The 17,427-nt window shown below is 40.1% G+C and overlaps 1 protein-coding gene across 11 annotated transcripts in view; it reads right to left on the bottom strand.

Annotated features, from left to right (window-relative positions):
- Positions 1-17,427, bottom strand: part of agrn (agrin) — a 263,386-nt gene that overhangs the window by 8,188 nt on the left and 237,771 nt on the right. For 6 of the 11 annotated variants that reach the window (XM_086027847.1, XM_086027856.1, XM_086027871.1 and 3 more), the window contains 7 exons: positions 14,721-14,811; positions 14,419-14,583; positions 14,028-14,139; positions 10,810-10,821; positions 8,247-8,363; positions 6,211-6,394; positions 5,385-5,475 (listed from right to left, as the gene is read on the bottom strand). In XM_086027847.1, the coding sequence (XP_085883973.1) occupies positions 5,385-5,475; positions 6,211-6,394; positions 8,247-8,363; positions 10,810-10,821; positions 14,028-14,139; positions 14,419-14,583; positions 14,721-14,811 (772 nt within the window). Of the gene's footprint in view, positions 1-2,039; positions 2,073-4,697; positions 4,722-5,384; positions 5,476-6,210; positions 6,395-8,246; positions 8,364-10,809; positions 10,822-14,027; positions 14,140-14,418; positions 14,584-14,720; positions 14,812-17,427 lie in introns of all 11 variants that reach the window. The other 5 variants (XM_086027866.1, XM_086027930.1, XM_086027891.1 and 2 more) reach the window with 2 other exon arrangements.

Genomic DNA, 17,427 nt, shown 5'->3' with positions numbered 1-17,427 from the left:
TGAGATGGCACAATTCGGAATTGGACAAACATTTCGGAGAAATGTCACTTCAACATTGTAGTACGAACCACTGCCCAAAGACCTCTGTTCAGTGAGCATTTTTCTTCTTTGGCTTTTTGGAAACACTCAATCCAAAAGAAGGAATATTAAGAGGAAGAATGTGAGGAGAAAAGAAGGATACACATGAGAAGTTGAAGGGGACTTGCCTTGAAATCAGTACGACTCCAGTGTCAGTCACCCTATGGATCGCCACTTTTAACAGTGGTTAGCCTCTTTTTAAACGAATGTACATTATCTGCACAGTCAATATAGGCAATAATAAAATATAAATATGCAGTAAATTGACAGTGGTAGAAGACTTGACTGGGAAAAGCCTGTGAACACATTGCACAAAATTGGAACTGTACAATTATCCAAAATGATGTCTTTGTAAGGTGAAGATCTAAGATTTCAGGGTCAACTAAGAATTTCTAAATAATTATATGAATTCCATCTCATGTTGTGTATTGTTGATGTGAGGGCAATCATAATGCAGACTGTGTTTCAGTGTAGCAGGCGGCGGTTTGTCTACTGAGCGGGAGTTGTTCAAAACCGCTCATCTTGTGTCTGTTGATGTGTCTTCAGTGCTGTGTTTGATCTTCAGTCTCTTGCCTGCCAACACTCTGGGGGGGGTGAAGATAAGATGCTATCCTGTAGAGGCACTGCATGGAACGGGCAAGTGTGCACTCATAATCACCATACTAGTATGTAAAAAAAAAAAAAACAAGAAAAAAAGTGCCGGCCTGTGTTCTCTATGTTTTCCCGGTGGAACGACAACGGACCCCTCCCCCCTCACATGAAAAATCCGACCTACCATTTGCTGGCATGAGTGTTCGTACGTACAATTTTGTGTGCATGCCATCAATCAGCATCTGTGCAATTGTTAGCACATCTGGCACACAGCTATAATCCACCTTCCTCAAAGGGTATTTAAACACAAAGACAAGGTGAGGACAACAGACAACCGGTGACACATGGATGAAAAACAACAGCAACAGCAAAGAGCTGGGTAAAAACGATTAGACGAGACAGACGACATGGCACAGGAGTCAGCGTGGAAAACAGAAGCTGATGGGAGTGCTTTTTCGATGAGCAGGAATAAAAGGGGTAACGCTATGAAGAGCGATGAGGCAATAGTTATCAGTTTGTCCAAGAACAGCAATTATGTGGTTCACCTCAGCAGAAAAAAAAAGACCTTAAAAAGTCTTTCATTTTACATTTCCTATCATCTGAACACTAATACAAAGTATATATTTTGCCTTTTTGTTCTTTATTCTTATTTCCCTATTTAAAAATATGTCCTGGATGTAAAGCACTTCTTTATCGGAATCTGCTGAGGTTACCAAGATCACCCCAAAAATTGGACTGATTTAAAAGTATCGTATTTTTTTCCCCCATAAAGAGAGAAAAAAAACCTCAAAACAAATAAAGCTCAGCGAATCCTCTTCTGGCATACCCTCAAAGAGCTTACAGGGACCAATAAATCTCCATCCGAGCAGCTTGTCAGTGATAAGTTCAAGGTTATTAAGCGAGCTGAATATATCATGAATAAAACAACGGCGCGCACACGGGGTTTGGAAATCTCATATACGCCGCTGATTCCGAGACTGGTACTGTGTTGTTGCCTCTGTTTTTATAAATGGTTGGATTTTATCTACTTCTAACACGTGTTCAAATTCTCTGAACACAGCTTTCCTCAATGGCCCTCTACTCCAAGTTTGACTCTAGGTGGCAGCAGTGTGTCAAATACAGTCAAGAGAGCCTGGGAGGCTCTCAATCCAGTTCTGTGCTGCTAGCAGAGAATTGAATTTGGATGGACTCAAAGTGTGAGAAGAGGTTCAATGTGACTCATACTTGTAACTCCATCACGACGATTACAACGATGCTGCATCCACGGAGGGAGATTTAGCCTGCCGAGCTGATGGGGAGGGTTTGTCTCAGAAGAAGAAGAAGTGGAATGAGAAATAAGAGACCACAAGTCTTAAAGCGCTGAGACTCACCTCTGCTCAGCCGGGTTCTCCACAGACTCGGGACTTCAGGGAAAAGGGTTTGAGAAAGTCAACGGCATGCAATGTAAGCGGAGAGGCCAGAAGGACAGAGGGAAAGGTGGGGTATTGTGACCTAAAGTTGAAAAAAGCTAATGGTGCTTCACTGTAATATCCATTCGGCATGGTGACTGTTGCTATCCTCTGTTGGGTTAACAGGAAGTGAGCGACTAGGGACTGGCATGTTAAAGTGAGTGACTGATGGTTGAGCAAACGATTTTTGTTGACCTCATTTAATTTCTCTTATTTGAATCCGAAGCGTTATGTTGCGTCGTCGCTATCTTGAAGCAACGGCAGGAATAATGGCTGTAAATAATACAGGCCTAGTTAGTTTACTGTCTGAAGTTGCCTTCAAGAAAAATGCAGTCAGGGCAAAAGTGAATTGGAACGTCGCTCCAAATTGAATGTGATGTCACACAAAAATGGCCCCCCACGATTAATGTCCATCCATCTATCCATTTTCTTTCCTGCTTAGCCTGTTTCAAGGAAAACAGTACTTTGCTATCGTCCTCTGTGCATGAACTGTTTTTGTGAAACTATCTTAACAATTATCCAAGGCTGCCAAAAAAGATACAGTTGCTCGTCATTACTGCTGACGGTCAAATTGTTGAGTCCCAACAAAACAAATTCCAGCTCATTACCATCTCCAGCCATGTGACGCTAATGCTATAAAAAGACGCCGGATAAAAACAACGGTTGTTGTAAATACTATATGTGTACTAAACCGCAGACTGACGGAAAGAAAATGGAGAGAGGTTGGCCGGCAACTGCAACATGCAGTCACTGGATTCAACTGGACACCAACCCGACTGCATTCATATCGTGATAAACTTTTATTTCACAAGAACCAATGTGATGCAGTTACTTTCTTTTATTACAGTCGATTTGTGCAATCGAACGCAAACAATTAGTTCACAGTCTCAGGGGTCTCTTTGTTTGCTTTGAACACAGCTTTTGAACAATTAAGAGTGTCTAATAGGTGAAATATAATTACTTCTTGGTAATGGAATTTATTGTAGGAAAACAAGCTGTTAGTTGCCACATTTCCTGCAACCTCTAATAATTGCAACGCGCTTTCTTTTCCCGATTCAACAATCAAGACAATTCACCCAAATGTCTATCCCTTAAGTGCCTCATTCACACTGCAACCATGAAAGGTGGCTCTCTCGGGCGCCGCTGTTGGATCAAGGTTGCTAATGTGCCAAAATGCCTTAGGAACAAGCGTCTTTAAAAGGAGAACATCAAGATAAAGTGTATACATGGTCAGCGTCTGCACCTAGCACAAAGACCTCATTCAGCCAACGGCCAATTTCCTGAACAACTACTTGATATAAATGAGGCAAGCATGCCACAGTGTGGCATCAATTAACTTGAGCGGTGAATGAAACACACCGGTCAAAAAAAAACGGGGTCAAGTGCCATAGCAGCGGGGAGTCATCGCCGCATATGATTTGTCATCAAAATAATGGGCCTTGTGCCAAATCGACCTAAGCTTTCAGATATGGGCAAAGCGAGCAAAGCCAAAGGACACCTCGAGTGGTAATACCATTAACCCGAGGTGAAGTTTTGACTTTGCGCCCTCGCTGAGCACTTAATGGCTTCTGTGAGAAATGTATTCATTTCTGTTACAAAATCAAATCAAGCCGAATTGATCCGCGCACCTGCAGAGCGCTGCTGCGACCGAGCGCTGCGCCCGAGCGCTGCGCCCGAGCTGCGCTTACTTAGACTCAAATTCAATGTGGCTCTTTACTAAATGTGACACCCATTAAACTTTTGACAGTCTGGCTCCGAGGAGCCGCTGTCCCCCCTCCTGTTAAGTGAGATTGATGCCTGTGGATACACACTATTAGAGCTCCCAACTGGGGGTCCTATCTACAAGGGATGGGGGCACATCTGTGATTAACATGATGTCGCATCTATCTATGGCCTGTAGTGTATTTAATTATTCCTTATAACAGATGTTAGAAAAAAACAACAACGAAAGGACTAAGATTGGAAACCTGGTCGGAACCAGTAAGCCTTTTTTTTTTGTTTTGTTTTGTTTTATAAATTGGGCTTACACTACTTACCAGGCTAATGATCAGGAATAATAAACTGTCCAAGCACCAGAGACTAGGTCAGTATATCTTCCATTTGCTGTTTTTCAAGGGAAGGGGGGCGGGGGGTCTCCTTCATGTTCCACATTCCAGCTAACACCATTTAGTGCAAAAATGCATGGCAGTTCATTTTGTGTACGACCCATGCATATTATATTGCACATTTTCAATAAAGCAATTCAATTTCTCTGGCGTACGGGCACAATGCTTATCATGCACACATTCATGCTTGTCGTTGCACTGGGGGAGGACGAGGGGAACGCAAAGGATCTAATGACACTGCAGAATGTCGTGGAAATAAAATCTGAAATATGGAGTTGGAGTTGAATTGAAAGAATATTGGACATGTACAGTTGGGATGGTTATTGTCTGCAGGTAGATGAGAATATGACTGGAAGCGGGATGTTTTTAGTGTCTTCAGTTATGTTGATTATCCAAAAAATGGACACTTTTGTTGCTGTTAGTTAGGCTTGATTTGAAGCTGGGCAATTTCCCACTAGACGTATCGTCTACTTACTCTGGGATCTCATTGGTCAGTTGGCTTTGGTGGAAAAGGAAAGACAGTGAAGGGACATTTTATGTGAGTACAGACACACAAAGACAGAAGAGGTCAAGACTAGACACTGGACAAAGCAAGCAACACACAAAGACAGACGGCGTTGTGGGGGCGCATTATGCAACATTGTCTGTTATTTGGGGATTTGTTTTGACAAATACAGAGAGTCATTTCTTTGCTCTCTGTTCAGGCATTGTTTCTAATCACCCCCGTGGCAAACGTCACTCTGGAGAAGAACAAATGTCAAAGCGGCGGCCTTGAGGGACACAACCTTTTGTCTTCTTCTTGTGTAACACCTCCTCAATGAAGCTCTTTTACATGGGGTTGATGACTTTCAGATAGTGTCAGATATTGCAAGTCTCACACGACTGTCATGTATGCAAAAAGATGACAATTTTCTCAGGGCAACACTTTGATTGTTGAACGTCTTGGTAATTACTGAAATTGTGTTAAAAGAAGGCCTATTAGCTTGCCGTTAGTCCCCCTGAAGCGTGCGAGCTGATGATATCATCAAGCTTGTCATCGTAGCCGAGTGAGGGTGGAGCGAGACGGATAGACGCAGGGTTTGTTTGCTTAATGCGGCAATTAGGAGGGAATGATAGCATTAGGCTAAATAGATGGGGACATGCTCTTTGTCCTCCTGCTTACCTCCTCGTGACAGCGTTGTGGTATTCGATGAACGTCCGCCCGTCAAAGGCAATGGCCTCAGTCTCAGTTCCGGCAGACTTCTCATAAATGGCTGTGAAGGAAGGGACAGGATGGGAGAGCGGGGGATCGGTGAGTGGATGAGCTCACGCCAATCAATAAGAGGGAAGGTGCAGTCATCGGAGTGCTGGCACATATTTAATTAACGTAAAAAGGACAGACTGCAAACGTGCACAAGGTTAATGGCAGAGGCGGGGAATGTTTTTGTAAGATACATCGAGCCACGGTTCATTTCAAGTTGTCATCCAGACATGATAAAAGGTACATAGAGTCTCACCTGTTGCTAAAGTGCCAGCTGATTCACTTAACAATTTCCCTAAGTGCTACTTTAGATCAAAGGCCAATAATACTGGGATGGTAAGGATGAACTACATGTAATATGGCTTTATTATGACCTCCTTTTGCAGAATTCTACACATTGAAATGGATCAGCGCTTCAAACATTTCAATGGACTTTCACTCTTCATTAAACCCAATGATATTAGCTTAACTCCACACATCATCTTGCGCTCGTGAGAATTTGGAATTGTACAAGATGTTAAGCACTAGATTACAGCCATCCATTTTCTCTAGATTAAGTGAAACTTTTTTTTTTTTTTTTTTAATTGTACACGAGCACCATAAGAAAGGACAAGCCACGCTGCTCACATTGCAAAAAGACGGCAGACATGCTTGCGCCCAAATCACTATTGTTTGCTACAAAAACACTGCAATAATAATAATAATAACAATAAAATACAGCAGAGCTATGATGTGCCAAGTTACTTACTGTTCTGACAGTGTCCCCCAGAGTAGCCGCTGAGACACACGCACTCATAAGTGTCCAGCTGGGGGTTGCAGCGCCCCCCATTGTGACAAGGTTCCCGGGAACATGCGTGCTCCTGGAACATGGCCAGATTTTGGGAGCGCAGGGCGTTCTCTTCTCTGAGGATGGGCGTGCCCATCAAAATGATCTATTGCAAAAACAGAATCACATCAGTCAGTCAAATCAGTTCACGTTCAGTAAAAATGTGATTTATCAGCCGTGTATAACATTTGTATCCTGTCCGAGACGGTTTTAGACGATGAGGCACACTTCAAAACTGTAGGCGGAGCCATGGAGCAAAAACAATCCATCATTTACACTTTTCTTTGGTGAAAAAGATATCATGTCCAAGTTAAATCACATACAGTACATCACCAAAGGAAAAAGACTAACACCCACAGTAACATCAACAACAGATATTACAACTGCCGTTCATGCAACACAAAGTGTATGTTAAACTCTACATCACAGTGAGAACTCAACACCTTTTCTACATAATTAACTTTACCCCAGTGGCCACGCAAGACAAATGCCACATTTAGCTTATAATTTTCTCCAAAGTGTCAGGGGAAACTTGGAAGAAGAGAACTAATGACAAGTTTATGCAAACAGTAACATCCTGCCTTTGTTCTACTGGGCTATTTTTGTCATTTTACTGAAAAGCAAGAGAAGGCAATGAAAAAAAAAAATACCAGAAAGCTGTTGGGGAAAGATCTAAGGCAAAACAAAAAAGAGACTTCAAAATGTGCATTCTATTATTAAGTACATGCTAATCCAAATGAGCAGTGCCACTTTGATCTTAAAAAAATAAATAAAATAATATAAATAATAATGAAGGTGGATAAAGTGACAACTTGACAACTCAATATACAATTTCTTGACATTTGTATGGGCCAAAAGAATATCACGCCATTACATAGTAAAGTGGAACGTTTTCTGAGATGTGCAGCCTCGGGTCAAAATGGAGCCCAGAGTTCAAAATAAACATGGCGAAGTTGCATTTAGCTCTTATGCTGCACACAAATGTAATAAGCTGCCAACAGAAGTGAAGTCTGTCCATGTGTAAATGCTTTTAAATCCAGGTTAAAAACTTTGCTTTAATTTCTTTGATTAAGGTCTTCTAATCACGTTTAAATCATTTTCTCTTTTAGATATTTCAGAAACGTACACATTTCTTTCCTTTTAAATGTTTTCCAAGTTTTATGTTAATGTCTTTAAACATTGTTAATGTACATTCTAGTCATTTTTGTAAGCTACTTTTGTTTGCTCTGCTTTGCTTCTGATCATGATCTGGTCATTAACTGTTAACTTGTAGGTGTTGTGCCTTTGCGTGTGTGAAACACACTGACTTGCCTTGTGTATGAAACGTGCTATATAAATAAAGCTTCCTTGCCTTTCCTTTACATTTGAACTAAAGACGATAAACCTGTGATTTTTTTAGACTTAAGAATCACTTTGTTTCCATGGGAAATAATGGAAATTAAAGGCATGTGTTGCATAAAAACCTAATAATAATAATAAAACCTTTATTGACCGCACAGGCAATTTTTAAGTCATATTTTGACAAGTGTAAATCAGCATGTAAGTGTAAAAATCTTAAAACCACAGTTACACTTCAAAACAATCAATAGTATTCACGGTGTCGACTTGATGGATGCATATAAACACAATATAGGGAAGGAAACCGCCTAGGATTGAGCACACATTCTGCTCTTATTTTCATTGATGACCTTTAGTCAAGTTAGCCGTATTGTAATGAGCAGCAACTATATACTTTTATTTGGTGTCATCACTGTCACAAAAACACAATCAAATAAAAACACAAAGTATGGCACTAATCCTTTGGGATGCCAATGTGAAATGTGACGGTGTAAACATGACACCATTCAAGACAGTAGTTCAAACTTTTATACGACTTCAGAGGCTCCACTGTAAAAAGGCCACAGGCAGAAGCAATGTCACAACAGTCCTTCAGGAAATAAAGACTTCCAAACATTTACCTTTTGGATCGTTCCCTTGAAGCCTTCTGTGAGTGCGGCACTGCGTGCCAGTCGGCTATAATCAGGAGCCCCGCCAACAAAGAGAGACTCTTTCAGGTTAAGGTCCACATGGAGGTTCTGATGAGACAGGATAATAAATTGGTTTCAGCTGGGGAAACTAAGACAAATTAAGAATGGAAAAAAAAACCCAAAACAACTCCAACAATTGCTTTAAAATGTAATCTGTTTTTGCAGTGCTTTTCTATTCAGGACATAATGCTTTATGGAGTCATATGTTTTGTATCTCGTGAGCCTGAAATAAGTTGCATCCTCCTTTTAGTTGATATATATAAAGAGGGAGATTAATGTAGCGCATTTGCACATATGCCACTGTAATAAATAGATTCTGGCATTAAAATGATCCATATTCGTTTTGGAGCCCGCCGAGGCTATAACCACACTCCCTCGCCCTGAATGCACATCAGCGCAGTTGATGTATTACAACGTAATTAATTTCTATGTCTGCTGAGAGGATGGTCAATTATCTTCTAGATGTGAGGCATTAAAAGCAAGTACAAAAGAGAATCATCCTGAGATATGAATGCCTCTTAAAGACATTTCAAATGAGAGCAGCACTGAGTAGACCACAGAGCACCAAGGCAGAACAATCCCAATATTAAGCATCAACACTAAACCATTCAAAGAGCCAAAGTTGGCCATTTAGATGAAGGCATTATTGAATGAAAATGTAAAGAAAATGGTCAATCCAATGTTATCACATATCTGCACCAGAATTTCTTCCCGCTGACACATAGGGAAGGACAATGGGTCAGAACTGTGTATTTTTTATGTTTTTTTTTTTGGTGTTTTTTTTTAAAGCAAAATGGTTTGACACACATCTGAGAAAAAAAAAAAAGTTTATTCTAAGTGGGCCACGAATTGCCTTAAGAGAAACATGGAGTTAATTGCTGGAAAAAAAACGATGGAAGAGGCCAAATAAACAGGCTTTGTGAAGGAGAGCTGTTTTTATTTAGGCGGGGATTTGGAGTGCAGGAGGCAGAGACGCTTGGCTAAAGCTGAGATTGTGTTGTTGCATCCAACAGAGACCCGTTGGGGGCTTAGGCCAAGGTGGCTGGACCCAGATGTGAGTGTATTCGCTCTGCTTCGCCAATGTTGTCATCCGCTGCAGACGGCAACCATGCAAAGCTGCAAATTGTGTTACACAATGAAAAATTCGACACAGGCATGCACACACATTCAAAGTAACACGCGCACAAAAATAAATAACCAAACAATATTTTTATATTACATTATCACATCATGAGAATGTGACTTATTCTCACCTCTGCAATTCATCACTAAAAATAATTTCAATAAATATATCTTCAATAAAAAATGTGTATGTTTTTTGTTATTCATTAGATTTTGTCTTGGCGGTTTTTGTTTATTTGTTTATTATCATTATCTTCATTTTTTGCTAGTTCATTGTATTCCATCTTAGTTCATGATGCTTTTTTTCTTAGGACAAATTACGCAAAATTAGAAAAAAAATATCCATTCCATATTGTAATTAACCCTTCCTTGGCCCACCTGATATTTTCATGGTAATTAGTCGACAATGTTTAATCCTGCCCACTAAATCACAAACAAAATGGCAATCAAACCACTGTGTCCTTGGCGGAGGTAGTAAACACAATTTGAATGATCATTTCGATGTATGAAATCAATTAGAAAGCATTCTAATGGGATATTGTACACATTTTTCTGATCTGTTGTGGCGCACTCATTTTTGCGTCATGATGGTATTTGCTCTAATTGCGCTGTAAGACAGCATGATATATTCTTAAGTGCGACATACTTTTTTACAGAGAACAACCCCCGCCACAGCTGCCACTGCAGGAATAAAAAACAAAACTTGTGTTTTGTGACACTAAAGTGAGATCTCATACAACGAAATAGAGTCGTTTCGTGTGCTCTTGTGAGAGAGGACACAACCGGCTTGATGGAGTGTTTGTAGCCCGCTGAAGCTCACTGTGCATTTGGGGTACTGTGAAGCCGAGCGAAGTGGGTGAAGGGGGGCTTGTAAGAGGACGGAGGACTGCTTCTGTTTACAAAGCAAGTGAGAGCGGACGACAAAAGAACAACGAGGATTTGCTCCTCAGTACCTCCACGGTCTTCGTGGCTACATTTTTCACAGTCTTTTGCTGTCACTGACAACAGCTGCGTGGCCCGATGTGATATCCCCACCTACGTGGGGCTAATGAAGACGTTTGTCGCCGCTTAAAAACAATGGCCGGCACAACGACGGCTGCCTCCGCTTCTTTCTTCCCTCCTACCTTCACACCCCATCCGCCCCCGCGGCAGATGGACTGAGGTGAAAGCCAAAGTGTGTTTTTATAGAGCTCCCTGCCTCAGTGCAGTGAGTGTGTGCGCACAGGCTCATGAAATGACAAAGTTTTTCTACAAAGCTGCCCACTGCTCTGCAGATTTTTTTTTTTTTTCATTACACAAAGAGGTGGGAGTGAGAGGACATAGTGAACGACTCAAAATGAAACATGGGCTAAGGTGTGACTTGTCTCATTACCTTGCGTGATTTCTTATATCCAGACAGCACATCATAGAGAAAGAAAACACAAAATAGGGAGGAATATAGTTATTAGAAGACCGGTAAGGGTGCGTAGTGAGACATGCCAAAACCTGCAGCAACATGCACACATTGAGCGCCTTCATGCATAGAGTCAAGGCCAAACATAAGACCATAGTTTAGTTTTAAAAATGTCAGCTTTTTTTTTTTTTTACGCCGGGCGTCACCGACATGGTGCCAGCGGTACCAGGTAGCCCCCAAAGGCCACATGAGTAGCCTACGAGTATGTGTAATAATAGCTCACGGTGATAGGGCATTGTGATTTCCTGGGAATGTTGCAGAAGTAATCATTTGAAAACGTGAACACTTGCAGAGATTTAAAGAAACAAAGTGAAATCATTACCATTATGAGTGTTTTGATGAATAGCATTAATTATCGATAATACCATCGAATAATGTCAATTTAAGCACATTTGTTATGTAAGAATTGCGTACCAAACGGGTAGCCTTTCATATTAATCAGTGCTTAAGAAGTAGCTCTCAATTTCAAAAAGGTTGGTAACACCTGTTCTGTGCATTTTGGTCTTCTGTCCACACACGGCAGTTTAGTCAAGGATTAACTTTTTGGAAAACTTGACCCAAAGTAAAAAAAACAAAACAAAAAAACTTCTATTATCGTCATTATCTCATTTATGTCAGACGCTTGTACTTTTCTTGACTTCTTTGAGTTTTTGTCACGCCACGATCTGTCCATACTTATACTTCTTTAAGTTGCTGTCTCCATTCTACCCGACGCTGTGCCTTAATTATTGCTGGGTGCATCGTCTACTTAAAAATAATATAAACAATAAATAAACCCATCAACCGGGGGAAAAATAACTGGAATTGCGTCAAGGTGACTGTAATTACCTTTAGTATGGGATCTGATATCCCCGTGTGTCACGGTAGACATTGTTACCTAAACTACAGATGTGGCATCTGTAAAGCTGACGCTTACTGTCATGATGACAGAGAAAGTAATGCTGCATACAGTGCAGAGCAACAGCTGATAAACAGTTCAATAATGACCTGTAAAGAATTACAGACAGTAAAAAAAAAAAACTGATGACGCCAGCTAATGGGAACAGAGCACTACAAAACAATAAGTTGTCATATATGGTATATTCTATTACAAATTAAGTTTTAACATTTAGTTTACCAAATAATGGTCTCTCCTCTCGAACTGCTTACTAATAACAAAAGGTTCTCTTTGCATTTGAGTAAAAAGAAAACATCCTCAGCCACTATTTTAGGAAATACATTCTCAAATTACCGTTATTTTACCTTTTTAGGAAAGAGACTTCCGTTTCGACTTAGATAAGCTTTATGGTTAGAGCTTACTGTATCACGCCACTTTGGAATACACTTCTGTTTCAACTAATTTAAAAAAAAAAAAATTTCAGCATCGTTTGGGCCAGATTTTTCTTATATACAGTAGAGGGCAAGTCTTCGGCCACCGCTAGGTTTTTCTTCAGGAGCATTTTTAACAGTAACTAACACGTATATGGACAAACAAACCGCACCTCTATGAATATTTTTTCTTGTTTTCACATCTTTAGAGTTAATCCTTGCCAATCTACTTCTTATGATCTTTATGACATTGCCAAAACAACAAATGTTATGGTGGCTCGAAGCCTTTGCACAGTACTGTATATTATAAAATAGATTTGAAATACGCAAGAACATAGCCTGAGCTGTAGGAATATGATGCACAGCATGCAGTGTTGCATTATCATTAGAATAAATCCTGTACATGCATATATAAACTCAAATGAAAATACTTGTTGAAAGATCATGCGAGAAGAAGAAGAAATGTCATCTGGAATAGATGAAAACAGAGCCCTCGTTGATGAGAAACTGTGAAAAGCGGCTCTCAATAAGCCTCATTTAAAGACATGCCGCTTTGATGTGAGAGGTGAACCAAAAATGTTATTTCTTCTGTCTGCGCCTTTGAAAGTATGTGCTTCATCATGCTGCCAGCCCGAGCTGTCCTTGGTATGATGAACACTCCCAGCATGCAATATGTCCTGTATATAAATATATAAGTCCATTCCGGCATGTGCGTACATTTTATTTGAAGAGTGCCGTCACTCGGCTCTAAAGCTCTTTAACCATCTTCAGTTCATCCCTTACAGTCCCAACAGACCATCACCATCCTCCACTGCCTTCTTTGCTTTTCTCCCCCTTATTTTATGAAGATTTTCTGCCTCTATTGCAGGAATAAAATACAATTACCATATGGATGATGAAAGAAGGTGGCGGCAGGGAAGCAGCGAAGGGGAAAATTTGCGGTGTTGATTGTGAGGAGATGATGGGAGTTAACAAAATGCATGTTCATAATCACAAATTACACAGTTTAATGTAATTGGATGGCTCATGGCGGCTTATCAGGCGAAAGGTTCACCACCACATGAATCTGTGCACCTGCTCGGTTGGACTAAAGAGTTTCGTGATACCGCTATCTGCCTCTTAACTGTCTGACTTCATAAAGGTAAGGGTGCACTCCTGAGGCTATTTTTCTTTGGGGTGTCTAAGTTACCTCGGTGAAATGAAAGGCTGCCAAAGGGGGGAAAAAAAAAATGGAATTACACGATTCCCAGAATCAAGACAGCTTGTCAAAAGTGTCCCCCGATATCTGCAGCTCTAACTCTAACTTTAATGGATGTCAGACTCTGGCATTTTTTTCAGCAAAAAGCCACAGGGGCTGGTTTTCATCGTGGATTTCATTTAAAATATTTCAAAAATGACAAAAGATATCCCAGTTTGTTTACATGAAACTTAAGAAAATCATATTATTGCCTAAGTCGGGAGTTTGAGAAGACATGTATACACACGGGAATTACCATTCTTATGCTCTTATGCATAAATGTGTACTACTTTTTTTGATGTGATGTAACAAACCAACTACAGAAAAAAACACTGCTGAATGTGGGCATTTCACCACCTGTTTTTACAGGGTTGGACATAGCTTAAAAAAATACAAGCACAAGAAGAACACAAAGCGTCGTAAGAGTTGATGGGGATATTTCGTAATGATGTGAGAGGAGCAGTTGATGGAACAACAACAACAGGAAGTACACCCCAAGCATGGCAAAACATACCACACAGGCCCAAAAGCTAAGCATGCTAAAAGCAAGACAACATTAGCAGGAGCTGGTTAGCGGGGGCTGCACATTTACCGGTGCCTCTCCTCGAACGGCGTCCTTCTTGTTCACCATGATCTCTCCTTTACGATTGGAGCGCTCCAAGCTGATGGTGTTCCACATGTTGAGGCTGATTGGTTCTTTACTCCTGGATCACAAACCCACCTCAGTGTTAAGCAACTTGGTAAACATCGTCAGGAAATGTACAAGAAAGCTAAATACAATTTAATTAGAATATCATGTCTACCTCCCCCCCTCAAAAAAAATGCTGCAAACTTGTCTATAGTGTACGGAAACCTAGGTATGTACGAAAGGTGTTTGGCACAAAAAAAAAGCAGCAGATGTTGTGACATAAACGTAAACTGTGTTTACTGCAGCTGTATCTTGCTTTGACAACCCTTATTTAAGAGTGTCATTTTATGCCCACCTGATGGTAGCAGGCCCCTTGCCAAGGTCATAGCGGAACTCCAGGATCCCCTCGTTGAGGGACAAAGAGATGAAGTCTCCTCTTCCGTCTGTTTTTTGCCCGTTGTAGAAGATCAGGCCGTTGGAGTCATTGGCCATAAGAACCACTGTCATGCTGACTTTTTGGCTGTGAGCAAAGCACATTGCAGAGAGGTCAAACGTGTACTTCTATACGAACAAGAGTTGCTTATTTACTTGTGTTTGAAATCACAACTACATGTTGGATGAGCAACACCAAAATCTTGATGCAGAAAAAGAACCCACCGCAGATCATGTCCGTAAAGATGCAGCCCCTTGAGCTCCAGGTAAGAATCTCCATTGAAAAGTGGCATGTATGGCCCTGTCCTCTCAGCAACTGGAAGCACAAAGAAGGGGACTTTCATTTTGACGGTTTAAAGCGGAGCGGATATAATGTAATAAGAATCTACATAATTGGACACATAACAACCTGAAGAGTGTGAACATGTTGAATTTGATTTTCAATGCTTTTATCCAAATGACGGCAACTAAACAATGACAATCAAATCTTGGCTGGAACTTGGTTTGACAGCTTCTGACACTCCATACACAGCGCATTTTTTAATGAAGTCGATATTTTATTCATTTAAAAATTGTTTTATTTAAAAAAATCTGATGTTGATGTGTCAAAAGCCCGTTTATTTGAATATTTAAGAAAACAGCATCAACGCATACTTTAAAATCCACTATATTTGTCACTTTAATTCAAGTGACAAATTGCTTGTGGGATGTTCTTCCATTTGAATCAATTCTAGAATTTCTTTGCTCGAAAATAGGACATTTTGAATCTTTTGCTTTCCATAAACTAAAATTAAAAACTACTTTCAATACACTTTTAATCAGTCTCATTTTCTTCAGAAAATTAGGGGTTTTTCTTGTGATATGTATTTTTTCACAATTCAATATTCATAATTATTACTTTTCTTAATAACTGATTACTACATGTAATTCTATGACTTTATCGGTGTAATACAAATTTTATGTCGCCCTCACACTCCTTTTGTAGGAGTCTAACCAAAATGCAACGGGAACACCCTAACAGAGTATAAAATGGTCGACATTTTGCACAAAACATGCAAATCCAGGGTGAGTTACAAAACAACTTCCTTAGCGGAGTTCAGAAAAAACAAACAACCAAAACAATACACAGCAGCCTGCCATGGTGTCACAGTCTAACAAACAACATCTAAGGGCATGTGGAGTGCCAATGGAAAGAATGCCGCTATTATATTTTGGCAGTTTTTTTTTGTTTTTTTTAAATGCACATACATACAAACACATAACACTGACAACAAGATGTTCTGCTCCTGGCTCAGACACCGGAAGAAAAAGAAGAGGAATTTGAAGCGGCTTGACATTAGCTACCCAATCAAGTGCAACCAGAGGGTATGTTTTTGGGGAAGTTCCTCCAGCACGACGCAATCACAGTGTCAAAATAAGGCACGCACACCTACAGCATGATTCATAACGGGCTGAAATTAGTAACTGTGGTGGGTCAGGCATGCTGAGATGTGAAAGTTAATGAGAAAGACTGAATCCTGATGACACACAACAGTTGGAAACTTGCAGACAACCACCACGCATGGAACTCATCTCTTTTAATAGAAAACGGAGGTGCTTGGAATGCAATTTCTGACAGTGGAGAGAGGACATTTATTTATTTATTTATTTGCGCGTGAGGAAAATACCTTATGTCATAAAGAGCTGAGAGGCCATGAATGACTACCAGATCACATTTGGATGAAGAGCACACATACTTCTTTGCCAAAACCCTCACCCGCGATAATGGTTTGAAGATGACAGTTAAAACCCTGAAACAAATTAGTGGTTCCTTGAGATGCCCTGACATATGAGACATTTGAGATACAAGCTGTCATTCGGCCATTTTATTTGGCTTTGACTTGCGAGTGCACATTTTTGACACGAGCACTATATTGTGGGAATGAACTCAATTCAACGTGCTTCAAGACAAACAGCAGTTTGACGACTAGTAGGGCTGAATGATATTGAAAAGCAATCTGTGATATTTCTTACCCTCAATATTGCAATTGAGATTTAATATGTGATCATTTTTTTCAAGGTCACGGCATTTATACCGTGAATTAATACAATAGACAGTTTATTTCTCTATTTCAATTAGAGATGTTAACTGACAAAACATTTTGAATAGTATCTCTGTTAAAGGGGAAGTCAACTCAAACATTTCCTTTACACCAATATATTCTATGCAGGGCCACTAGTTGAAACATGGCATTTTGATTAATATTGTTTTTGGCCGATATGAGTTAAGCAGCAAAATCCACCCATTTTTTCCATGTCAGGGGGTGGCCGTTTTGTCACTTCTGTCGACTGAAAATGACATCACAACTACTCAGAGCTCAGGTAACGACCAATCACGGCTCAGCTTCAGAAAACAGGTCAGCCTTTTCCACTACCTACATATAGCGTTGTACTTCACCCTAAAGTACAATAGTAGGCTATAAAGTTTTTTTCATTACTAAAAAAAACATCAACACATTTTTTTTTAGGAGGAGGCTGGAATGGATTATTGGCATTTTCATTCATTTAAGTGAGGTAAATTGATTTGAGATATGAGTGTCTGTGTTACAAATGTGGTCATGGATTCAAAAGCTATTTCTGGTCTGATTACAATTTCCAGTGATGGTGGGAACTAATGCTATTTTATTTTAAGTGAATTGAGTGTTCAATATTTGTTCTCAAATAGTAATCGGATCAAACTAATCCCAAATAGCAAGAAGTGACCCTATCATCTGCAATTGTAGTAGCAACCTTAGCACGGAATGTGTGAACATAATCATGTCACACTACTTAACTATTATTTACGCGAAAACCGCTAGATCTTTTTTTTTTTTTTTAACTGTTGTCAGTTCAGTTCTCAGGGGCTTTGTCAACTAGGCTGCTGCTTTATCTGCCAGCCCCTGTTGGGGGCTGA

The sequence above is a fragment of the Filicampus tigris genome, chromosome 1 (genome assembly GCF_054856515.1).
Source record: "Filicampus tigris isolate MCC_2025a chromosome 1, RoL_Ftig_1.0, whole genome shotgun sequence".
NCBI classification, from domain to species: Eukaryota; Metazoa; Chordata; class Actinopteri; order Syngnathiformes; family Syngnathidae; genus Filicampus; species Filicampus tigris.
The sequence above is the reverse complement of the archived record's forward strand: the minus strand, read 5'-3'. Positions and strand labels throughout refer to the sequence as shown.